The following is a 27,268-nucleotide window of genomic DNA, read 5'->3' as shown; positions in this document are numbered from 1 at the left end:
CAGCTCAGTAAGTGCACTAGCACGAAATAAAATTTCACTGTTTTTCGATATGAGATAAAAAAGCAAAAAAAACACTGACGACATTCCGTGACAGGTTTTTCTTTATTTTTTTTCTGTTAGGTAAGAAATTTAATTCTCACATCCCGATTTACTCTCTGCAGAGGCAAAAGAATCCACAAATACAAAAGCCATACCTTTCAAACTCCAAATTTATTAAAAAGTAACAGCAATGAAAGCTTATTGGTTCTGGTATGGCCCATTTTGCCTCCATCAGCATGGAGCCGGTAGTATGAACTCCTATTGTCAGAGTGTAAGTTCTTTGTTCCTCGAAAGGATTCATGTATATTCATGGTAGACTCGGCAGGAATGTTGGCGCCTATAATTAGGCATAATGCGAGTCACTTCGGACTCTAGTTGAATTAAGATAAGATCTAATATTTGGTAAATAAAACATGAATGTCATTCTGTAATTAGGATACTTTCGGCAATATAAAAATATCTCTGCTTGTAGAGATGTGAGCCTTTGTTCACTAACAGAGTTTGGTGATATAACATGAAGAAATTGATGTAGGTCTCTTCTTGCGTGGGAGCTGCTGAAAAGGAGTCCATCCCTTGCCGAGTTCCTGCTTGGACTGAAAAATAAAAGCATGATACAAAAAAGGGCGCCAAGTAATTCACTTGACTCATTCAAAATTAACCAATCATGGCCGACCACCAAACTGCGTGGGCAGCCTAAACAAAAAAGATGGAATTTCTCACAGTTAATAATTGCCTATAATTATAATTTCCGGTCAAAAAAGATATCGTTAAAAAAACAAAAAAAACATATAAAAAAATAATCCGAAAAGTGCAAAGTTCAAATTAAAAAAAAAAAACAAACAAAAAAAAAAACACGCCAATATTCTTTCCTTTCTTTTCAGATTATTAATCTGAGATAATAATAGCTTCCTCGAACATGCTGCGTGCAACCTCGGAGCCAATGCATATTTTGCTATAGGGGCCTCACTTGTATACATTAGCCAAAAAATATATCACAATATAATTTTAATGTTATAATATTATTTCTTTTCAATAAGTGATTTATAATTGAAAGTCTATGTGTGTGTGTGTGTGTGTGTGTGTCTGTGTACATTTACCTACCAAATAACTCTGTTGATTTTCGGTCTAAAGACTCGAGTTTTGACATAAGAAGTATTAAGATTTGGGAAAATGTTTTTAATTGGTTTTCGGCCAAAAATTTGGCTGTCAAGGGGTCAAAGTTCAACGATTTGACGTTTGAAAACTTTACCAAACTCCTCTGCCAATTTTGGGTCTAAACACTTGAAATTTTAGATGTAGGTTACTTGGACATGGATCAAACTTTTTAATGATTTGAGCCCCAAAAATAAATGTTCAGGGGGTCAAAGTAAAAAAAAAAATTGACCTCTGCGGTCTCTACCAAATTACTCAGCCAATTTCTGGTCTGAACATTTGAAATTTTACATAAAGGGTATTCAGAGACAGGGCAAGCTTTTTAATCAGTTTGGGTCGAAAATTTGAGCTACCAAGGGGTCAAAGTTCAAAAGATTTGATCTTTGCGGTCTCTAGCAAACTACTTACCCAATTTTAGGTCTAAACATTTTAAATTTATACATAACGGGTATTCAGACATGCGGCAAGCATTTTAATCAGTTTTTGGGCGAAAATTTGGCTGTCAAAAGGTGAAAGTTGAAAGAGTTGACCTTTGCAGATTCTACCAAACTCCTCTGTCAATTTCGAGTTTAAACACTTGAAATTTTAGATGTAGGAAAGTTGGACATGGGTAAAACTTTGTATTTTGATTTGAGACCAAAATAATAAATGTTAAGGGGTCAAAATTGGGGTCAAAGTTAAAAAAAATTGACCTCTGCAGTCTCTATGAAATTACTCAGACAAATTTTGGTGTAAACATTTGAAATCTTACATAAAGTGTATTCACACGTAGGGCAAGTTATGAACAGAACATAGAGCCCGGGCAAAGCCGGGCTGAACTGCTAGTAAAATGATAAATATGTCCAAACCATGAAACATTTATAGATTAAAAAAAAAAATTATTTGTATTTTTTTTTCACAGGATTGTATAAAAATATATCAGAATATAATTTTAGTTTGTCAATGTAGCAAAATATAATTTAAAAAACATGAAACTTTTGTAATTTTTTAAAAATTATTTATTTTTTTCACAGTAGGATTGTATAAAAATATATCAGAAATTTTAATTTGACAATGTAGCAAAATATAATTTTAAACTATAAAAATGTATTGACATTTACTTTAAATTTTTTAATCTTTTTTTTTCAACGAATGATTTTTATTGAAACCTTTTTGAAATATAGTGTTTATTACAGTTACAAGAAAAATATGAGTTATTGATCCCGTTCTTTGGTTGACAACAACGTCTATTGGCCATTCTCGAAACTAAGATACACACATTTGCCCTCTCATACAGAAGTGCCGAAATGATATTAATACATTAAAATTATATTTTGATACATTTTTTATACAATGAATGTTTCGAATTAATTTGTGCAAATAAATTTTAAGGCACTTCCGCAATGCCAATTTTAATTACAAGCAGCAAGACTGAACAAAAAAAAAAAAAATATGATAATTGTAATTCGACCAAAAAATTTAAAAAATAATTGTAATTCGACCAAAAAATAAAAGATAATGATAATTGTAATTCAACCAAAAAAAAAAAATAATAATAATGATAATTGTAATTCGACCAAAAAAAATAATAATGATAATTGTAATTCGACAAAATTTTTTAAAAAAATAATGATAATTGTAATTCGACCAAAAAATAAAAAAAAATAATGATAATTGTAATTCGACCAAAAAATTAAAAAAAATAATTGTAATTCGACCAAAAAATAAAAAAATACTGATAATTGTAATTCGACCAAAAATTAAAAAAAATAATGATAACTGTAATTCGACCAAAAAATTTAAAAAAAAAGAAAGGCTAATTGTAATTCGACCAAAAAATAAAAAAATAATGATAATTGTAATTTTACAAAAAAATAAAAAAATAATGATAATTGTAATTTGACAAAAAAAACATAATAATGATAATTGTAATTCGACCAAAAAATAAAAAAAATAATGATAATTGTAATTCGACCAAAAAAACAATAATAATTGTAATTCGACCAAAAAATTTTAAAAAAAATGTAATATGACCAAAAAATAAAAAAAATAATGATAATTGTAATTCGACCAAAAATTTTTTAAAAAAATTGTAATACGACCAAAAAATAAAAAAAAATAATGATAATTGTAATTCAGCCAAAAAAATTAAAAAAATATAATCGTAATTCGACCAAAAAATAAAAACTGTAATTCGACCAAAAAATAAAAAAAAATGATAATTGTAATTCGACCAAAAAAAAAAAAATAAATAATTGTAATTCGACCAAAAAAAAAAATAAATAATGATAATTGTAATTCGACCAAAAAAAATAATTGTAATTCGACCAAATAATTAAAAAAAAAATAATGATAATTGTAATTCGACCAAAATTTGTAATGATCATTTTTAAAACTGTAAATATTGTGTGCGCTTTTTAAGTTTTAATAATTTTGTGTCAAATGTTTTAGTCAAGTTATCGTCTTTGGCAGTTTCTATCTTTTTAATAAATAACAGGTGTATATTAATTGGAATTCATTATTTATTGATTTTTATTGATTGCAGACTATTATTCTCATCTTTGTTGTTTCATGACGTTTCGACCAACTATTCCTCTGGCCTTCGTCAGGTGATAACCGCGACGGATAGGAACTCTGAATTTCCTGAGTGAATTCACTGCAATCACTGCCATCCGTAGTTGTTGTCATCTCACCCCGTTTTTGGCCAAGTAAGCCTCTGGCCAGCTTTGGGTAGGATTGAATTGTTTGAAGATCGCGGTTTCAATCCTACCCAAAGCCAGCCGGAGGCTTACTTGGCCAAAAACGTGGTGAGACGACAACAACTTCTGAAGACAGTAACTGCTGAGAATGCAGTCAGGAAATTCAGAGTTCCTATCCGTCGCGGTTATCACCTGACAAAGGCCAGAGGAATGGTTGGTCGAAACGTCGTGAAACAACTAAGAAAAGATGAGAATAATAGTCTGCAATAAATAAAAATTAATAAATAACAGGTGCTTATTCGGATTGGCACTTATATCAGCAATTAAAAGTAAAGAGATAGAGAAAAGTCTGTATGGTGTATGTACCAGTCACAGAATGGAGATTAAATATTTTAAATAATAATAACATAATTTGATCAATTAGTTTTTATCAATTAGGTTTGTTTTTATTATTCAAGTAAATTCAAATTTTATTACTAAGTGAAATGTCATAACTATCTGGGAGTAATACTATCTTGCAATCTCAGATTAGAAGACCACTTGTCTTAAATATCCAATAGGGTTAATAAGGAGCTTTACATGTTGCGCATCCTGAACTACCAAATTCTTCATGAATGGAATTTGCTGACTAGGCTCTACAAGGCAATGATTTGTCTCTACTTGCAATACAGGTTCCTAGTATTAATTTATTTATTGCGGACTATTATTCTCATCTTTATTAGTTGTTGTTTCACGATGTTTTGGCGAACTATTCCTCTGGTCTCCGTCAAGTGGTAACCGCGATGGATAGAAACTTTGAATCTCCTAACTGCATTCTCAGCAATCACTGCCATACATAGTTGTTGTCGTCTCACCACGTTTTTTGGCCAAGTAAGCCTCTGGCCGGCTTTGGGTAGGATTGAAACCGCTATCTTCAGACAATGCTCATCTGGAACCGTAGAGATTCAACGTCTCTATCAACTGCGCCACGGGCCCCGAAGTCAGGAGATTTGAAGTTTCTATCCGTCGCGGTTACCACCTGACGAAGGCCAGAGGAATAGTTGGCCAAAACGTTGTGAAACAACAACTAATAAAGATGAGAATAATAGTCCGCAATAAATAAATTAATATAAATAATACTCATCTCAATAATGAATTCCAATTAAAATAATATATATATATATATATATATATATATATATTATTTTAATTGGAATTCTGCCGACTGTCATCACGACGGTCCTAGGTTCGATCCTCGGCTTGGGAGAGGTGTTAGTCTAGCGGCACTGATGAGTTGTGAAACAACGAAACAGGTCTGTATGTCGATGACTAAAATATATTTTATATATATATATATATACCATTCGGGTTCCTAGTGTTCTCTGATTCTCTTGAGCGTCTACAGTGTCATGCCATCAGATATATACTACATATTCCTTGACGTGACCCTGTTCCTTCTGGAGTATATAATCTGCTTGGATTAGATCTGCTGTCTACTTGACGGTATGTGACAGTTGTATCTGTTGTATACAGATTATTTTGTGGTTCGTGCCCCACTGCATTGCTTAAATATCGTCCTGTGCTGCGATTAAACAGACCAAACCTGTGACAATATGCATTCACATTAGATCCTCTTCATAATCACACTGCTGTTTGTCAGAGATGTACCGGCAATCTCCTTTCGCATTGTGTTCTACAGTCTTGAACATGCTGCCTCAGAACTGTGTGAATGAACATGTATCACTGTAGCATTTTCGGAGTTCTGTATTGTCTAACTGTCGTGATGTTCTTTCAAATAGATACTCTAATATTTATTTTTAAAAAATTAAATTATTATTTTATATTCATCCCGGGCAATGCTGGGAAACAGTTTCTGCTAGTCTTAAAAAAATACAAAAAAGATAAAATCCAAAGTACTTATTTATTTTTTATGTCATTATTGTCTCTTTCTTTTTTTTTTTTTTTTTTTTTTTTTACGTAGGCGTCACCACTTATCAAGGCCGATAGGCCACTCAAGGATAAGGGTTAAAGAGTGTAGAGTACTCAAAAGGACAATATAGTAATCGATAGTAATGGAAGTTCGGTAAATTTGTTAACTTAAGTGGAACGGCTCATCAGAAACTTGTTCACGTTGGACTTGAAGACAACCATATTATAGACAGCTGGAAAGCAGGAAAACGGAAGACAATTCCACAGGCGTGCAGTTCTAAGAAAGAAGCTTTGATCATGGAATCTGTTTAGGTTTAGGTACAGATAAAGAGTGGGGAAAATTATTGATAATGTTTTCAGCTAGTCTAGTGTTTCTTGTGAAAGTTTGGCGAGGGGGGACCATAGATTGAAGCTCAGTCGAACACTTTCCATGAAAATAACGATAAAGCAGAGACAAACTCGCAACATCTCTTCTGTGAGATAGAGGTTGCAGCAAAGAGAAAAGGACATCTCCCACCAGGCCACAAAGTCTATTTTGAACCCTATCAAGGCAGAACAAGTCTTTTCTAGCAGCTCCTGCCCATATGTGGCAAAAGTATTCCATCCTTGGACGTATCTGGCTCTTATATAGATAGAGAATTGCATAAGCAGTGAGATATCTACTGGATCGATAGAAGGATCCGACCATTTTTCCAGTGGCCTTGGCAACAGATTTGATGTACGTATTCCATTTAAGATCAGGAGTAAAGGTCAAGCCCAGAAGCCTGTCAAAACTTGAGGCCTCCCCAAGACGAGAGCCATTCATTTTAATTGATGCCAGATGGGGATCAGAACGTTGATGATGTAAAGATAGAAGCTTGGTTTTAGATGCATTAAAAGTAACCAGCCACTCCTTTCCCCATTGTACAACATGATCAAGACCAGAGAAGAGAGAATCGGAGAGAATTTGGTCGTTTACTGCCTTAGATGTGCTACCATAGATGGTAGTGTCGTCAGCAAAAATGTCTACGACTGATGTAAGGATGTGATTTGGAAGATCATTAATGTAGATCAGGAAAAGAGTCTCTTGCCCTTGAAAAGATTTACTGATCTTGTGTGATATTACAGTCAGCACGTTAGCAGTTGATCTTGTAGGATAAAATCCATATTGCTTATCACTGAGTAGTTTAACTTACTCTGACACATAGGAGGCTGAGTGGTCTGTATTGTGATGCAGAAGACCAATCTCCAATAATTTTGAATATTGGACAAACTGATGAAGCCTTCCAGTGTGATGAGCATCATTTCTCCATCAAGCAGTGATTCAACAGTTTAGGAACAGATTTGTAAGAATAGGCGTGTTATAGTTTCATTAAAAAAAAGAAACAACAAATAAAAAACTGTTATAATTCTTACTCATGTGCTTATATGATCTTCTTTATTTAGATACAACCTTTTTATTCTTATTAATTTATTTATTGCGGACTATTATTCTCATCTTTATTAGTTGTTGTTTCACGACGTTTTGGCCAACTATTCCTCTGGCCTTCGTCAGGTGGTAACCGCGACGGATAGAAACTTTGAATCTCCTAACTGTATTCTCAGCAATCACTGCCATTCGTAGTTGTTGTCGTCTCACCATGTTTTGGCCAAGTAAGTCTCTGGCCGGCTTGGAGTAGGATTGAAACCGCTATCTTCAGACAATGTTCATCTGGATCCATAGAGATTCAACGCCTCTATCAACTGCGCCACGGGTCCCGAAGGGAGATCAAGGTTGGATTTTTTGATCTTATAAATCTATGTTTATTTATTATCTGATCTTCCATGGTCAGGTCCGTAATGAATGGTATATATATATTTTAATTGGAATTCATTATTGAGACGAGTATTATTTATATTAATTTATGGAAGATCAGATAATAAATAAATGTGGATTTATAAGATAAAAAAAATCCAACGTTGATCGCCCTTCCGGGCCCGTGGCACAGTTGATAGAGATGTTAAATCTCTGCGGTTCCAGATGAGCATTGTCTGAAGATAGTGGTTTCAATCCTACCCAAAGCCGGCCAGAGGCTTACTTGGCTAAAATGTGGTGAGACGACAACAACTATAGATGGCAGTGATGGCTGAGAATGCAGTTAGGAGATTCAAAGTTCCTATCCGTCACGGTTACCACCTGACGAAGGCCAGAGGAATAGTTGGCCGAAACGTCATGAAAAACAACAACCAATAAAGATGAGAATAATAGTCCGCAATAAATAAATTAATATAAATAACACTCATCTCAATAATGAATTCCAATTAAAATAATATATATTTTTATTCTTGTATATTTTTTTGGCCCCCTGCTTCAGTTAAATTATGTACGATTCAGTTGAGTAAAGCTTTGATAAGGTCTATCTTCTTTTTGTTTTAACTAGCCTGGGTGCCCGGCGTTGCCCGGGTGTTTGGAGGTGTGTGTTGAGCAAAAAAAAAAGTACCGCGAAGGAGGAAAGGAGTGTGGAAAAAAAAAAAAAGTGACGTATTTGCTGTTGCGGCCATCACCAAACCGGAAGTGACAAATGTTTAAATTAAGGCTAGTCAATTGAAAAGAGGAGATGACTTTTGAAAATATCAACAAAAAAAAAAAAAAATAGGCGCCCAGTTGAGGGTAAAGGAATTAATGTTTTCAGCCAATTTTTTGATATTTGTCGTCCGAAGGACCGAGCTTTAAAATGATACTAACCTCATGAAAATCTGTTGCCCATGTCGAAAGTTTTAGGCATACATACATACATTTAAACAGACAGGTGAGATTTATATTATAAACTAGCAAAAGTACCCGTCGTTGGCTGGGTTCAAAAACAACCTACAGAAAATGAACTCTGATTTATGAAAGTATGATAGGTTATGAAAAGGAAGGGTTGTAATGAGATAGATTCGAATTTGGGAGTATCAAAACCAAAGCAAAATATGATGAAAGTAAAAATAAAATAGATAAACCTCATAATTTATTATACCATACCTGTTCACACTGAAACACTCATCACAATATTCTGTGGATCTATATTGAAAAACCTTGTTAAACTTTGTGACATATTTCCATTCTATGGAGGTCAGGTGCAAACAAGCACCCCATAATTTTATTATACCATATTTCTTCAAACTGAAATATAATTATAAAAGTATACTTACGCAGATAGATATGAAATGTCTTTATTAAAGTTTGTGCTTATTTCCATTCTATGGAGGCCAGGCGCGAACGCAGACCCCACAATTTTATTATACCATCCCTATTTAAGTTAAAACATACTTATCAAAGTATTCTTATATACATCTATATCAAAAACCCTTGTAAACGTTTTTTTTAATTTTTTAAATTTTTTATTTCCATACTTTGTGGACCAGGCACAAACGCAAACCCCACAATTTTAATGAACCACCGTTCTACCAGATCAAACATACCCATTCCCATGTCTCGATACATCTTCTATCATTATATGTAATCAGTTTTTTAAAATAGTCAACCATATAGGAGCCTATTTGTGACCAGACACATTCAGCTTTATATTATAATATATATATATATATACATATATATATGTATATATATATACTAGCAGGCCGCCTGGCATTGCCCAGTGGTTAAATATGCTTAAATATGATGTTTTGATTAATGCAGATTTCGAATTTATTATTATACTAGCGGGGGTACCTGGCGTTGCCCAGGTGTTTGTAGGTGTGTGTATGGGGTGGGTGGGTAATAACCCTGAAACGATGTTAAAAAAATCGAAAAAACCAAAAGCAAAAAAAAAATAAACAGCAAAAAAGAAAAAAATGCTGTATGTATAGGGGTGGTAAACTAAAGAATAAGTGAAGTAAAAAAAAAAAAAAACGTTACCCGGGTGTTTAAAGATGTAAAAGAAAAAAAAATAGATTGGTCGGGAGACGGGATTGAACTCGGAAGCCTTGACGCGGAGGTGAAACAAATGCAAACCACTTAACTGTCTAGGCCAGGAGTAAGAGGAATTGATTAGAATGTTAAAATAAGGCTTATAAAGCGAGTGAAAGAGGTTTGATTGACAGATAGCCACTAAATGAGGTCATCGCGGGAGCGTTACGAGATGACGTAGCAGTATTTTATTTAATGCTGGAAAGCTTTTTGGGGTTTGTTTACTTTGTTTCAATGCAGGGCAGTTTTCGCTTCCCCAAGATGATGGTGGGGGGAAACCGGCTCCCCATTTAAAGGGGATTGTCCAGAAGATCAAAGCTGATTGCTTGTGGATGTTCCCGGCGCGGTGGCAAGAACACCATGTTAGCTTTGAATTAGTTTCGCTTTTTATACGAAAAAGCCCAATCAACACGTGAGAAGCCAAAATAGCAATAATTTTGTAAAAGTTGCTGTAAGTAAATCTAGACGCTACGCGCTTTTCCAAATCGTAGATATTATTATATAGGGGGTATATAAACAGTTGTAAGTGATTGTAACCCCTCCCCCCCTTCCCCCCGGGAGCGTGTGCGAAAGAAGCCTTTGTGAGACATACACGAAATGGTCACACACATTTTGCCTTTTATATATATATAGATGACACTACAAGAAGCTAGTTCTGATTACAACATCTTCAGCATTAGGATTGAAATATTGTCAAGGCCAGTTACCTTTCTGATATCGAGGTTCTTGATAATTTGGCAACATCCCAAATAAAAGGAATGCTCTTCAAAGTGTTTACAATCATAGACGAAATTTTAGGAGGTAAGCAGCCCTGATCACAAAGGGTGGAATTTTTGTTTTTTACAAAGGTGTCACCACTTATTAAGTTCCGTATGCCACTCGAGGATAAGGGTTCATGAGTGAATGGTAGTCATTGGGACAATAGCGTTGTAATCGCTAGTGGAAATTTTATATAATTTGATTATTTAAGGGGATGGTTCAACAAGAACTTGTTTATATTAAGCTTGAAGATGACCATATTGTTGTCAGCTGGAAAGCAGGCCAGTGAAACAGAGTTCCACTGACGAACAGTTCTAGGAAAGAAGCTTTGTTCATGGAATCCAGGCACAGATAGAGTGGGGGAGATTGTTGATAGTGGGTTTAGTTAGATGAGTGTTTTTTTGTGAAAGTTTGGTAGTCGGGGAGAACCATAGATTGGAGCTCAAACGGGTACTTGCCATGAAAATAATGATAGAGCAGAGACAGGCTAGCTATATCTCTCCTGTGGGAAATGGGTTGCAGAGACGAGAAAAGGGCATCACCTACTAGATTACAAAGTTGGTTTTGAACTCCACCAAGGCAGGATAGGGTGCTCTGAGAAGTTCCTACACAGATGTGGCAACAGCACTCCATCCTAGGATGTACTTGGTTCTTATACAGGTAGAGGATTGCATCAGCAGTGAGATATCTGCTTGAGCGGCAGGATGATCCAACCATTTTTCCAGCAAACTTGGCAACAGATTTCATGTATGTGATGCAAAGTTTTGTTAAAAAAGCTTGACTTCATCGGATGCAAAAAATTAATTGATGCTGATTGGAATGGAGGTCGTACATCTGTTCAGCACTATTTGTTATTTGCAGGCTAAAACGAGTAACGTCTCATTTTGAAATCTAATTGAACAAGAATAAACTTTAAACTTGCATCTTAAAAACATTTGCTGTTTCTCAATATTACCATTGAGTCTAAGTCCGATTGGCAATATGAAAAATCTGTATATAAAAAAAAATCAACTACACAAAATGTCAATTTATAATTACAAGATCATTAAAACTCAATTGCGCCTCGGAAGAGTAATTTTTAAAAAATATGTTTTAATGCATATTTTGAACAAACCCTCTCCTAAACATGTACAACCACAATTGATCTCCCTGAAATTAAGAAAATGGCTCTGATAAAATAAAATTAGTTGCATATACTTATAAAACAAATATTTAAATATTGACTTTTTTTTACATTTATTTTGATGCTTTGCTAGATAAGTATCCTGTACCTCTATAAGGCCACCATTCGCCCATGTATGGAGTATTGTCATATTTGGGCTGGTGCATCTGCTACTAGTCTTTCGCTCCTAGACAAGGTTCAAAAGAGAGTCGCCAATCTGATAGATCCTGAACTGTCATCTAAACTTCAGCCCCTATCCCATCGACGAAATGTTGCATCCCTCTGCCTTTTCTACAAGTACTTTAATGGTGAATGCTCTGACGAACTGCAAGCACTTGTGCCCCCTCGACGTAAACAAACCCGACAAGCAGCTAAATCCCACCCCTTCACAGTAGAGATCCCTAGATGTAAGAGAGCCTTCTACTCCAGTAGTTTCTTCCCCAGGACAGTTAGACTTTGGAATTTCCTGCCGGATCCCTGCTTCCCCAACTGTACTGACATGCAGAAGTTCAAGTGCAACGTGAACCGACATCTTGCTGCCCAACTCTCTACACAGTACCCTTGATGCCCATGTCCCTGATAGTAGCCCCCTACAACAAAGTGGCAATATGCCTTGTTTGGGGTGAAAATGTAATTAAAAAAAAAAAAAAAGTGCCCACTGAAAATAATTGAAAAAAAAAGACGAAAATAAAAAAGTATAGGGGAGTGTATCACTCGTACACTTGAACCTCAGTATTAACTAGGTTAAACTAAAAAAAAAAACGTTTATGATCATTTTGGTCAGAAAACAACAAAAAATAAGTTCACTGATACCAGCCTACAGCTACGAATTCAGAATAGAGGCATGTAGGTATCTACACGGTGGTGTGTAAAACATCAGCATTTTACACATAAATAGCAACGTCATTATTTCGTGTGTTTGTGTCAATTTCTATGGATGGGCAATCGCATTATAATTGTTAATGGTAATAAGGCGTTTTTTGGGGTTTTTTTTTTGCTATGAATAAAAAAAAACATAAAACTTACCTTTTTAAAACAAATAGATATTTGTTAACGAACTACACAGACGAGAGTTAATAAAATGAAATTAATTTTAACATCTTGTGTTGACACTTAAGTATCTAAAGATAATGTTGCTTACATGCTTCCATACTTTTTTGAAAAAAGGTGCAAAAAAAACAAGGTCACCCTCTATCAATTGAAATAATAAAATCAAAACAATTTTTTTTAGGCTCATTTTGGATTTACAATTTTTATTATCTCAATAGTCTTATATACTCTTATATGAATATATTTTTTTATTATTGGAAACCTGCTATAAAAAAAAATCTGTTTAAACTTCATATTGCGTAATATTTGAATTTAATATCATTTAAAGCTTTTTAAAAATAATTACTTTTTAGAATTGTTTTTTTAAATTTTTTTTTTGTAATTCAAATAATTATATTTACAAAAAAAAATTATCAAAAAAAGTTGTTTTTGTTGTTGTTTTTTTTTCAACATAATATCGATTCTATATCCAATTTTATTTACAAATGTAAGTGAAATAAATAACAGAATTTTATAAATATATAAAAATGACTTTTTTTTAATTATTTGATATTTTCAGCTTTAAAAAATGGTGAAATGTTTATCGACCTACATTTATTTTGTTTAGTTTTCGTAACATGAAATATAGTAGGAGGCATAACACCTAAAAAAAAAAAAAAAAACTCTTTCCTCTAATATATTTAACGAAACCTACTTTTATTGTGTGAGTTTATTTAATAATGAATAAATATCGAAAATTTCAGAAAGATATGACAAATATTTGATTTTTGCTAGATTTTTAAAACATGGGTATGTCTACGGCTTCAAAAACGTCACTACATAGGAACGTTGTTTTAAAGCGCCGATAATGTAAACACAATTTTTGTCTCGGATTTTCATTATTTTTGTATGCTGTAAAAAAAGTAAAAAACATTAGCGGTTTATTTGAAGCTTTTTTTTTTTAAATGGTAAAAAAGTTAGGATGATAATATCAAATTAAATTACAATTCCATCGTGTTACATATAGTGGGCGGGGGGGGGGGTTAAAACTGTGGCGCGCATTGGAGGTACCTAGAGACATGTGAGCGAGGAAAAAAAAACGGGACTAGAAGCAGGGAGACAAAGGGTCTATGAGAACTAAGAGATAATTGACTGATATTAAGTATAAAACAAATTAAAAAAAAAATCAATAACAATGTATACGTCGAGGCGAGAAACCAACACTCAGACACATGAGAAGTGGTCACATAATTTTATTGGTGTAGGAATTGTAAGAATGAACACCGTTTATTCACCGGTCAAATCAGAGTTATTTCCCTTTAGTGTTGTTAATCAGATTTCGACACCGGTTATCAGTTCCACCCGGGGAGATGTATGACAGATTGTTACAAAAAAATTAGTGAGAGATAATTCTTTCTTGTCAAATTCACCGTATAGGATTTTTTTTTTTTCGGAAAGAAGACAATCCGTGGATAATGCCCTGTATTTCATCTCGTTTGATTTATCTGTCTTTCAATACTTGACCAGTCTTAAGATTTTCTTTTGCATGTGTTTTTTTTAGTTTACATTTTTTTTTGTGTGCGACTAATCCCCGTTTCCTCTTCCGCATGAAATCTGACTTTTAAATCTGGATCTTCCCCCACCCCACTTTTTTTTTTTCTGAAAAAAAAAAAAAAAAAAAGAAAAAAAAAAAAAAAGTGGATTATTATCCTTTAGAATGTCCGCATGGCCTTTTCTAAACGATGCGCTCTCAGTCTATGGACGACGCCCCCACAGAGATATTTTTAAAATGGGGTTTATTTAAAAAAAAAAAAAAAAAAAAAAAAAAAAAAAAAAAAAAAATCAGCTTTAGAGTCGGATTGTCTTCTCGGTTTATAAATCACGGTCATTTGATAGAAAAATCGCGAATGGCTTAAATAAGTTTTTTTCTTTTTTCTTTTTCTTAATGAGTAGAATTACAGCTAGGATTATTACCAACTAACCAAGCAAGAAAAGAAAGAAAAAAAAACATGAGTGATAATATTGATGTACGAACGTATTATATCGTTGGAGTGATTCCTTTTTATGCATGTATTATCGACTCTTAATAAACAATATATCAACACTTTTCATACGTAAACCGCGGAGACGATACCATCAAAATGCGAATTTTAAAATGGCGTGTGAATGTTTGTCATTGGACGACCAGGTTAGGGCAGTACTTGAACCTCAACTGCCAGATGTTCAAACTGACAATGTTATCCTTATGCTACAATGCTTTCATGTCCCCAAATATTATTCTGGAGACCGCCATGGAACCCGTGTTCTGGATCGTTGACCACTTTGCCCGGTACATGGGCCCCATCCTTATGGGTCTTGTCCTTACATTCTCATCGGCAGGGGTCATCATATTTTATCTCATAATGATACCTCGATATCTAGTCTATGGCTGGCACTGGTTCCTTCCACATTTCATATTTGGCAACCTGCTTCTTATCAATGTCATCTTCAATTATACCATGGGGTATCTTACAGACCCAGGACACCCACCGCAGATCGTTCCGGAAGTTGTTTCAATCTGTAAGCGGTGCATCGCTCCGAAACCACCCCGCGCTCACCATTGCAGCGTTTGTAAACGGTGCGTGCTTCGAATGGACCACCACTGTCCATGGCTGAACAACTGTGTCGGCTTCTATAACCACAGGTATTTTTTTCTCTACATGGTGTACATGATGTGTGGTTGTCTCTACGGCTGCTTTATGTTCTATCCGTTATTCTACGAAAACTTTTACGTCGGCAAGGAGGTTGTCTTTCACGGGGCCCTCTATCCACTGAACATGGCCTACAATTATTGGGTATCAAAAAAGAAAAGTTACACGCTCATAGCTGTCTCCAACGGCACGTCCATCAAACTGACACCTCCACCTCCGCCCACTCTTAATCTTACCTGGACGGATCACCTATATCACCATTCTGTCATATTTGTATTTTTTCTTGGCTCGGGTTGCGTCCTTGCACTTGGACTCTTGTCACTATGGCACGCACGATTGATCAGCCATGCCGAGACTAGCATCGAAGTTCACATCAACAAAAACGAGAGGAAGCGACTGGCAAAACTCGGACAGAAATTTGTTAATCCATATGATTATGGCTTTAAGAGGAACTGGCAGTTGTTTTTGGGTCTCACAGAAGGACGGACATTTTGGCGGCATATTCTGCTGCCATCACGTCACAAGCCGTCTGGCAATGGACTACAGTGGGAGACAACAACGTTCACTGTCGACAGTAACTTTGATGGCGTCCGCATCTTGTGACACATAACCCTGATGGCAGAACCATCAAGATTTATTCTGTTTCTGAATTTTTGAGATGAGGATTGATTATTTGTATTAGTTAGATTCATTGGACTACTGTTCTCATCTTGAGTCTGATTTTCACAGCATTTCAGCCGATGTAACTTCCGACATTCTTCAAACTCAGGAACTTTTCTGGTGAACTTAGAAATCTGCGCAGAATTTTGAACGGAACCGTTTAATTCATTTATCAAGATTTATTTTGTTTCTGAATTTTTTGAGATGAGGATTGATTATTCATATTATTTGGACTCTTCGGACTACGATTCTCATCTTGAGTGTGATTTTCACAACATTTTGGTCGATATAACCTCCAACCTTTTTTAGATGTATTTTTTTCGAGCTCTGGAATCTGCATGGAATTTCGAACAAAACTCTTTATTTTGTGGCGAATTTCCTTATGCTGTGACTCGAAGCAGGAAAAAAGATGCAACAGGTTGCCCTGTTGCGACCTCTAAGGTCTGGAAGCACTAATGTGCATCCAACCTCTCCCAATGCCGGAGTGGCAATGTCAAAAAACCATTCTCTATGTGGTATTCAGCCACTTTAAATAGCACGCGCGGGGGGGGGGGGGATGTTATAACACAAATTCACATTCACATGTGAATCACACATGCCCAAGAATTAAAAGATGGCACCCCAGACACTCAGAGAGGCTGAAGCTTCAAATTATTTCTCACAATGTAATCCACGAGGGTTGCATGCTCTCATTCTCTCAGCCATGACTGAGTATGACAGTTTTAATTAATTCACAATTGTACAGTGAGGATTGAACCTTCAACCTCCATAAGAGTGTAACTTATAACTGAATTTTACCAAGTATTTTATCCACTGTGCAATATGTTTGAGGTTACAGGAACGTTGTGAAAATAACAAGATGAGAACAGTAGTCTGAAGAATGCAAATAATCTGAAGTTCCATTTTTTTTTTGTTGTTTTTTATTATTTTTTTTTGTTAATGTTTCGCATCAAGTTCTACCTTCTGTTTGATTCTCTCCGTTTTCTTTCGACATTCGCAAATTGTAAATTTTTCATGAAGTGTTCACTCGCACTCATTCCTATGATCAATTCGAATCATATAAAAATAGAGGGTAAACCATTAACATAGTTTTTCCGCCTAAAAAAAAAATTGAATTTTATAAACAGAGAGATATCTTAATCATAAATGCCAAAGAAATAAAACAAAAAACCTCTGCACAAATGAATTAACAAAACTCGAACAAAGTAATATTCCTAACTTATGCATAAATTTATAGACAACAAACCAAACAAGTTGTCAAAAAACAAATATGCAACAAATAAATGTTACCAAAAGCAAGATGAGTTACTCTTCTACCTACTTGGATAAGTTTTTGATGTTTTAACTTATTTTAGAATGTCCATTAAGATTGAAAGGCAAAGAGAACCGAATATAAATATGTATTCTGCATGAATTAAAATAACATTTAAGTGTATCTTAAGAGCGTGCAACTCCGGGCAGTTTACTAGTGTGTGTGTCATATATATATATATAGATGAGCCATTGATGAACACATAACTCGGTTTGTTCTTTTTTTTATTTATATATATATCTCAGATAAACGAATGTATGGCATATTCATTTGCATATGTTCCAAGAATTCAACCATAAATAGCAGTTTTGTGTACAATTTTTTTTTGTGACAATCTTGGTTTTTATTGATATATGCTTGGTTTCTAATTGCACTGACAGTGATATTAAAACTCCAATTTCATGCATAAAAGAACTTCCGTTTAGTATACTGAGCATATCCATGCGAACAACATACTTTGGTTGATGAATTTATATGTTAATTTGCTAAATGCCATCTCATAAATTCACCCTTCATTAATTTTCCAATTTAATGAGTCCTTTCGTCTTATTATTACATAGTTGTATTTATGCATGATTTTAGATCGTGACTAGAAGACTCCTCCTGCCTTCTCTGACTATCACTAATCAGAAATGACACCGATTTAGGTTAAGTATGAAATTGGTAAACTTGATCTGAAATTCATTTTGTTTTCTGTTTTTTTTTGTTTGTTTTTTTCTTAAGTATAGTCAGATATAAACATGATGTTTATGTTGAAACAGAATGAGATATTAAGTTTGTATGCATCAGACCCTATAATGCACAAAAAAATTGCAAAGAGACTAGCTTTACTTTATATATTAGATATTATCAAACACAACTACTCATTGCATTCCACTTTAAAAAAAAAAAAGCAACATTTATGTGTGTGCATTTTTATTATGCACCTTGTATGTATGTTCGAGTTTTATTAACTTTGCTAAAGAGAAAATGGCTAGGTGTGTCAGAAACTCTGTGAAAAATATTCAATAATTCGTCCCCCTGTCTTTCCAAGCTTATAACTACTTGAAAAATGTAATTCAAACCCTAATTTTCCTTTTCAATTAAAGGAGCAAGGACCAAGGTTTCATTAAAAAAAATACAAAAAAATACAAACGATGAGGTTTTTAAAAAAAAAAGGTTTTAAACTTTGGACTTTACAGATAAATTTCCAAAAAAACTGTTCTTTTTATTTTTGTTTTAAATTAGAATATATTATTTATTGATCATTTATCTTAAATTTGTGATATATAAAACTTTGGCACATAAATTAATTATTTACTTTTTAATAGACATTTCAAAATAGGGGGGGGGCGTGAATTAAAAAAAAACGTTTGTCTAAAATATTATATTCAGTTTATTGGAAAGAGCATAAAATTTCACGTTGATCCTGAAAATATCATAAAAATAAAATCAATAGAAAAATTTTGATAGATTTTTAAAGTTTTAAAAATTGAAAAAAAAACTGAACTCGTAAAATTCAATTAATTTCATTAGTGTTTTTTAAAAAATAAAAAAATAATATTTCTATTACTTTTTATACAACTTTAATAGTTTATTTTGGAAGTATAATCCATAAAGATAATAAACAACCCATTTTTAAAAGAGAAATTACGAGTTTTTTTATATTTTATTCCCAGTTTCGTGTTAAGGGGTGTCAAAAATTCCTACAAAAATTCTGATGCACCTAGAAAATGGCTGATTTTTTTTTTTTTTATTAGATCGTTATGTAATTTTGGATTGTTAGTGTACAATTTTTAAACTACTTAAATGTCTTCTGGCTTCAGTGGAAAGCTTAACCTTTTGTCTTTTGTTCATGCCAAATGCAAACAATGCAATTGGTTTTGTTATTGAAAAAAAAAGCGAAAGTATACACAACAATTATTTGTCTTGATTCGACAATTAGTCACTTTACGTATTGTGTCATTTTGGCTAATTTGACAATGCAAGTTTTTTGTTTCTGTCTTGTTTTTGGAAGAGGTCAGAATATGTGATAGTAAATTTTTGTTTTATGTTTTGTGTCTTCTGGCCCTTCGTGGACACAACATAATGGTGAAAGGAGGTTCGGTTGTTGCATACTAATTTGAAATAGTCTTAAACAAGAAAGAAACTAAACCTTCTTTTCCTATTTGGTGTGTGATAATTTTTGGTACTCTTGCATAATTTGACCCGAATTCTTGTGATTTCCCGTCAAGCTCGGATTGGGCGAGACTGGCAATCATTGGTGTCAAACTGTTGATCGTCCATCGCATTTTTTTTTGGGGGGGGGGGGGTTCAGTCGATTTATTCCAATTCAAATGTCGTCTGCTTTCATTTACATATCGCTTTTTCATTAGCTAATCAAACTCCCAGAAATTGAAGTACAAAAAACAAAAAAATTTCAAAATAAATAAATCTTTAAAAATAACTAATCATAAATTAAAAAATTACTAAAAAAAAAAAAACTTTTTAAAGTCAAATTAGCATTTCAACATTTGAACAACGCTCGGCTGACTCCGATGTTTGCCAGTCTCGAACGATCCGGGCTTGATGAGAAATCACGAGAATTTGGGTCAAATTATGCAAGAGTACCTAATTTTCTTTATCATCTAATATATAAAAGGCGAAATGAGTGTGTGTCTCACAAAAACTTTTCACACACAGGACAGATCCTCACAAGATCGGTATCGCTTTTTTTTGCCGACATTTTTAGCAAATCATCGTCACCGTCGGATTGACTATGGTTAATTTCAATGCTCTCGATTTCCGGTTGCGCTATGGAGACATCGGCTAAGACGTTACTTTTTTTTTTCTTCCTCCTTCGCGTTACGGGTTTGAGCCTACCTGCCTACTACCAACATTTGTTTTTTTTTTGTCTCTTCACCCAAACTGCTTACTGTTGTTGCTACTACTGTTTGTTTACCCCCCAACCTCCCGGTTCCTTACTACACCTCCACAAACCCGGTCAATGCCGGGTACCCCCCGCTAGTTCACATATGAAATGCAGAAATGCACATATGAGATGTAGAAAATCATTTATTAGTTTGCAATGTGTACATTTGTTAAAAGTAAAGATATGAATTGCAGTTTTTTTTTTTTTTTTTTTTTTGACGTTAAATTGTGTTGTGGTGTTAGTTATTGAATAATTGACGAAGACAACATACATTAACAAATAATATACATATGTATTAACAAATAATATAAATACGTATTAACAAATAATATAAATACATATTAACAAATAATATAAATACATAACAAATAATATAAATACATAACAAATAATATAAATACGTATTAACAAATAATATACATACATAAAAAATAATATAAATACGTATTAACAAATAATATAAATACATAAAAAATAATATAAATACGTATTAACAAATAATATAAATACATAAAAAATAATATAAATACGTATTAACAAATAATATAAATACGTATTAACAAATAATATAAATACGTATTAACAAATAATATAAATACGTATTAGCAAATAATATAAATACATAACAAATAATATAAATACGTATTAATTAATAATATAAATACGTATTAACAAATAATATAAATACACATTAACAAATAATATAAATACACATTAACAAATAATATAAATACGTATTAACAAATAATATAAATACATAACAAATAATATAAATACATAACAAATAATATAAATACGTATTAACAAATAATATAAATACACATTAACAAATAATATAAATACGTATTAACAAATAATATAAATACATAACAAATAATATAAATACATAACAAATAATATAAATACGTATTAACAAATAATATAAATACACATTAACAAATAATATAAATACGTATTAACAAATAATATAAATACAAATTAACAAATAATATAAATACGTATTAACAAATAATATAAATACGTATTAACAAATAATATAAATACGTATTAACAAATAATATAAATACATATTAACAAATAATATAAATACACATTAACAAATAATATAAATACGTATTAACAAATAATATAAATACAAATTAACAAATAATATAAATACGTATTAACAAATAATATAAATACGTATTAACAAATAATATAAATACGTATTAACAAATAATATAAATACGTATTAATTAATAATATAAATACGTATTAACAAATAATATAAATACACATTAACAAATAATATAAATACACATTAACAAATAATATAAATACGTATTAACAAATAATATAAATACATAACAAATAATATAAATACATAACAAATAATATAAATACGTATTAACAAATAATATAAATACACATTAACAAATAATATAAATACGTATTAACAAATAATATAAATACAAATTAACAAATAATATAAATACGTATTAACAAATAATATAAATACGTATTAACAAATAATATAAATACGTATTAACAAATAATATAAATACATATTAACAAATAATATAAATACACATTAACAAATAATATAAATACGTATTAACAAATAATATAAATACAAATTAACAAATAATATAAATACATATTAACAAATAATATAAATACGTATTAACAAATAATATAAATACGTATTAACAAATAATATAAATACATAACAACAAATAATATAAATACATAACAACAAATAATATAAATACATAACAGCAAATAATATAAATACATAACAACAAATAATATAAATACATATTAACAAATAATATATATTCAAAAATACATAAAAGGGGTAATGGAGCAATATTTTTGCTCACTGCTGGACTAGTGGTAACGACCATACTCTCTGCGTGTCTGACTCCTTTTGTAAACCAGTTCACATTCACCGAAAGTGGTGTCATGGAATAGTTCATTATTCCGGGTAGGAGGGGTAGCGTCCCCAACAAATTGTAAAGTTGAAGTATTGAGGTTTGTTTGTGTGGGCAAAAAAATGTGATATTAAGCTTTGTTGAGAAAACAAAAGCAACTAAATGCAGAAACAGATTGTTATTTTCAGCATTGGAGAGATAATTTTCAGAGAACCTCCCTCTTTGATCAGTCAATTGCAAAATTAGGTAGAAATTATATTTGAAAAAAAAAACAAAAAAAACAAAAATTCACATGTATTTAAAAAATGTACACATTTAAAATTAACACGTGAATTTCTACATTTAAAGGAAAAACATTTATCATGATCTAAAAGTTGCCTATTTTTTTTTTTCAACGATTGATTTATTTAAACAAAAAAAAGTGCAATTTTTGACAGAATGAGTACTCTTATAAACACAGGTGCAACACCGATTTTCCAACACCCTTGGTTCCAGAGGCTTACACGATTAACCGTTTTTGTTGGAGAATCCAGTTTCATCAAATCTCCAATTCGCTAATTATGCACTGGCCATGTTTCTGAACATGCAGGGATTCATAGAAACGTTAAAACTACCATTAAAAGTGACGATAAATGAAAACTTTAGTCTTTCGGCCAAAAGTGATCTGTTCTGATACAACATTTCACTTGTTCTGGCCTCTGTCAGTGAAGGAGAAATCTTTCTACACTGAGGCAATTTAAATTCTTGAGTGCCTCTTTTTGGGAAGCTGGATTTCGGCCACATTAAAAACCGACCCTGTGTCTAACTTTGCCCTCATGGAGAGGCAAGCAAATAGGAACAGCATAGCTGCCACTTGAATTTTGTTTGCGAAAAAATAACCAGGGTTAAATTTAAGCAAAATATAATCTCCAAATACTGGGAGACTACCACCAGCAGGTGTAGTGTAAATAAACAAATTGATGGTGTGTTACACACACAGTCATCTGTTTGTCGGTAAAATAGTCTGATAGCAGCTGGATTATGATTTTGTCAGTGATGAATAAGTCACTTTATCTTCGTTATTACTATAGGTTCATTTTGTATAAAATCATCGATATCTCTTATGTTGGAAAAAATATCAGTTATTCCAATACAAAAATCAGTAGATCTGCAGTTTACAGACTGTGTAATAAGATTTTCAAGTTAAATTCAATTTTATTTTATTTTTTGTTTATTAAATTTCTTGTATTTTTTTGTCTATTTAATTTCTGGTATTTTTTAAGTTTGAGGTATTTTTTTGTCTATAAAATTTAAGGTATTCTTTTGTCTATTAAATTTGAGGTATTCTTTTGTCTATTAAATTTGAGGTATTTTTGTCTATTAAATTTGAGGTATTTTTGTCTATTAAATTTGAGGTATTTTTTTGTCTATTAAATTTGAGGTATTTTTTTGTCTATAAAATTTAAGGTATTCTTTTGTCTATTAAATTTGAGGTATTTTTGTCTATTAAATTTTGGGTTTTTTTTCTATTAAATTTGAGGTATTTTTTTGTCTATTAAATTTGAGGTATTTTTTTGTCTATTAAATTTGAGGTATTTTTTTGTCTATAAAATTTAAGGTATTCTTTTGTCTCTTAAATTTTGGTTTTTTTTTCTATTAAATTTGAGGTATTTTGTCTATTAAATTTGAGGTATTTTGTCTATTAAATTTGAGGTATTTTTTGTCTGTTAAATTTGAGGTATTTTTGTCTATTAAATTTGAGGTATTTTATTTGTCTATTAAATTTGAGGTATTTTGTCTATTAAATTTGAGGTATTTTGTCTATTAAATTTGAGGTATTTTATTTGTCTATTAAATTTGAGGTATTGTTTTGTCTATTAAATTTGAGGTATTGTTTTGTCTATTAAATTTGAGGTATTCTTTTGTCTATTAAATTTGAGGTATTCTTTTGTCTATTAAATTTGAGGTATTCTTTTGTCTATTAAATTGGCATGTGAAAGTACAGAATAGTTAACAAAGCCTCCTACTCTTCTGATATTAAAAATAATAATAATGTTATTGTTTCAGTATGGTTTGTAAACTGCAGAAGTGAGGGTGTTCAAAAATTTTAAGACGGGGATTGATAATTTGTTTAATTCAAACGACCGTTCACCTTTTCATTGTTATGTCTAGAACGTTTTGTCCGATGCAATCTCCAACTTTTCAACAAATCGGAAACCTGTATGGAATTCCAAAGCATTAATAGTTCACAAGGACTGATGGCATAACAATCAGTTGAAAAAGCTTTAACAATAAAACATTTTGGCACTTCTGCATGTCAATGACATGAGGCATCCGAGATGACTTAACCCCTGTTCCTTGAATGCCCTCTGTCGGCTGCTCTGTGAACCTCAAATATAAATGTCTCCAAGAATGCAAAAATATATAATAACAAAAAAAATAACAAGAAAATATGTAAAAATCGAAACATTTATTGTATAAAAAATGTATCAAAATATCATTTTAAAGTTTTAATAGGATTTCTTTTCATGAGTGATTTATAACAGAAAATAAAAAAATATGTAAAAAAACCTGAAGCATTTATAGATTATTTTTAGAATTATTTTATTTATTTATTTATTTTACAGTATAAAAATGTATCAAAATATAATTTTTGTTTGTCAATGTTACAAAATATAATTTTAAAAACATTTATAGAGGTTTAAGAATTTTTTTTTCTACAGAAACATTTTTTTTTCACAGTAACATTGTATAAACATATATCAAAATAAAAGGAAGAGTTATCGACCCTGTTCTATGCTTACAAACGCCCTCTACCGGCTGTTCTTGAAACTAAAATGCACACATTCGCCTCTTGTCATTGACATGCAGAAGTGCCAAAATTTCTTTTTGAGACGTTTTGTAATTTTGATGCATGGACATCTTAGATTTATTTTTTTATTTTATTTTATTTTTTTTTAAATGCGGCAATTAAATGACTTAATATCAATTTCAAAAACAAGTCCACTGAAAGAGATAAAACAATGGAAAAGAAATTACGGATTTAATTTTTTAGGAGATGAAAAGTGTTTATGTTCGTTTGCATAATATGTAAATTTGTAAGATACACGTGTGACATGATTGTCGCACTTTTTTTAAAGACCTATCGATAGGTAATAACATGATCTAACTAAAAATCACACAAATGAAAAAGTATTGAATTTCCAATGAAACAAATGGTACCCAAGTAATTGTCAGGCCTTAAATAGTAACATATCCAAAAAATTGCGAAAAACGATCAGGAAGAAAAATAATTATTAATTAAAAAAGAAATTTGTTAAAGGAAGCAAAATCACTATATTACATTTACTAAAAAAAAGAGATAAGTTGATGGGGGAGATAATTAAGTTCTGTTGCTCACATCATGTAATGGACGTAAATCAAAATGTTGGACAGATTTTATTGCCCATATAAACTTTATTGAAAACAGTTTTTCATTAATAATTATTTTTCTATATATTTCTTTATAATTTATTTTTTTCCATAATTTATGGATATGTTACTATTTGTGACATGACAATTACGTAAGTACCATTTGTTTTACTTGAAATTCAATATTTTTTTATGATAATATAGAAGCACCAAGAACTTTATTCCATGTGTATATCACATGCCAGCCAATCCTGCCTGAAGAGAATTAACTTTTCACAACGAAATATTAATTCACTTTAAAGAAAATAATTTTCTTTTAATAAACAAAACAAAACAAAAAAACAAAAACAGAACCAATCATGGAAACTGTTGTATAAATTTATTCCGATTTTTTTTTTTTTTCTTCATATTCCAAAACACTTCGTTAATTTTATGAACTATTTTCTTTTTCTGAATTTTGAATGACTTTTTGGTAGATTTCTTTAACGTTGTCAACATAGTCTTTCTGGCTGTGAATTTTATTTATTTTCATTTTCATATATAATGTCGATTATCAATGCTTGTTTTTGCTTCAATGTATTTTTTTTTCTGCTTAAAAATGTTTTTGTAATAAATTGCATTCTCTGTAACAAGAAGAAGAATGACTAAATTCTCTTATTAAAAAGTATATTATAGTTTGTTTTTTTTGTCATCCAAATATTTTTTTTACTCAAAATAATATTTTATTCATCCATTATATAAGGTGGGTTTATCTGTGTGTTTGTATGTCCAGTTAAAAAATCTAAAACTACTAACCAAAGTCCCACAGAGTTTATATTTTCTTGGTGAGCATGGCCCTGGATGTATAATTTCTAAAAGTTAGAAAAATATATTTACATTTAAATAGACAGCAATAGTAAATGAATTACATTATTTCTTTTACAATATATTTAAACAAATGAAAGAACTGTATTGGGCAGAAGTAAAAGGGAGGATTAAGGAGAAGGACAGGCAAATGGAGGATAGGAAAGGAGACAAAGATAAAAAGACAGCTCGAGAGAGACAAAAGGAGATTGAAGTTTTTAATTTAAAGATCTTACACTCACCATTTAACTTCTTTTTATTTATTTTTTTGATCCCGGACAATGCCAGGTAGCATTGCTAGTCTTCTATTATATAAAGGGGACCTGTTTGTGTGCGTGCTTGTATGCCTGCTAAAAACTTTCGTCATCCGTATCCGACCAGGTTGAAACTAGTACCAGTTGAAAGGGCGGTGCTTCAGATGTATAATATGTGAAAATTAGAAAAAAAAGATTAATTCTGTGGTAGTAAACTGGACCACTTTTTTTTTTTGGAAGGGGGTTCCTTTTTCGCGTTGCATTTTTTCGCAAGTCATATGCGCATATCAAACTAAAACTATGTTATGACATCATAAGCACTCCTGGCCGTGTGAGCAAACACATTTGCCTGTAACTTTTTGCCTTCTTTTTCTTCTTCTTCTTCTTCTTCTTCTTCTTCTTCCCCTCTTTTGCATTTAATGTTCGAGCCCGGCTGTCATGGCTCATTTTATTTTTTCTTTTGGTCGCACGGGCACTCCTTGCTATTCTGATTGAAAGAAAAGTTGTTTTGATGCATATATAAAGTAGAGTTGTATGTGTGTGTGTGTATGTCCTACTAGAGAAGAACGTATTGGGTGGAGTAGAAAAGAGGTATTGGGGAGAGAATGGCAGCGAGATGAATAGGGAAATCTAGAGGTTTTAATAGAAATAGCTTACACGTTTGCCCCAGGCAATGCCG

The 27,268-nt window shown here is 31.9% G+C and overlaps 2 protein-coding genes and 1 long non-coding RNA gene across 3 annotated transcripts in view; all 3 read left to right on the top strand.

Moving 5' to 3' along the window:
• LOC145296866 (zinc-regulated GTPase metalloprotein activator 1-like) overlaps positions 1 to 27,268 on the top strand; it is a 269,322-nt gene that overhangs the window by 8,471 nt on the left and 233,583 nt on the right. The window lies entirely within an intron of this gene.
• Positions 13,693 to 20,528, top strand: LOC145296865 (palmitoyltransferase ZDHHC16-like). The gene has a single exon (XM_080142999.1). It carries the CDS (start codon positions 14,779 to 14,781, stop codon positions 15,928 to 15,930), a length of 1,152 nt encoding a protein of 383 aa, XP_079999125.1. The 5' UTR covers positions 13,693 to 14,778; the 3' UTR covers positions 15,931 to 20,528.
• On the top strand, positions 21,900 to 26,159 carry LOC145296864 (uncharacterized). The gene is made up of 2 exons (XR_013870056.1): positions 21,900 to 23,870; positions 23,917 to 26,159. It is a non-coding gene; the product is annotated as an uncharacterized LOC145296864 (long non-coding RNA).

Source organism: Euprymna scolopes, chromosome 17, assembly GCF_053919585.1.
Source record: "Euprymna scolopes isolate OS-2025 chromosome 17, ASM5391958v1, whole genome shotgun sequence".
NCBI classification, from domain to species: Eukaryota; Metazoa; Mollusca; class Cephalopoda; order Sepiida; family Sepiolidae; genus Euprymna; species Euprymna scolopes.
Note: the sequence above shows the minus strand (reverse complement) of the source record. Positions and strands in the feature narration are given on the sequence as shown.

Excerpts from the sequence above, each read along its gene's own strand:
- LOC145296865 (XM_080142999.1), top strand. The coding sequence starts at position 14,779 with ATGCGAATTTTAAAATGGCGTGTGAATGTTTGTCATTGGACGACCAGG.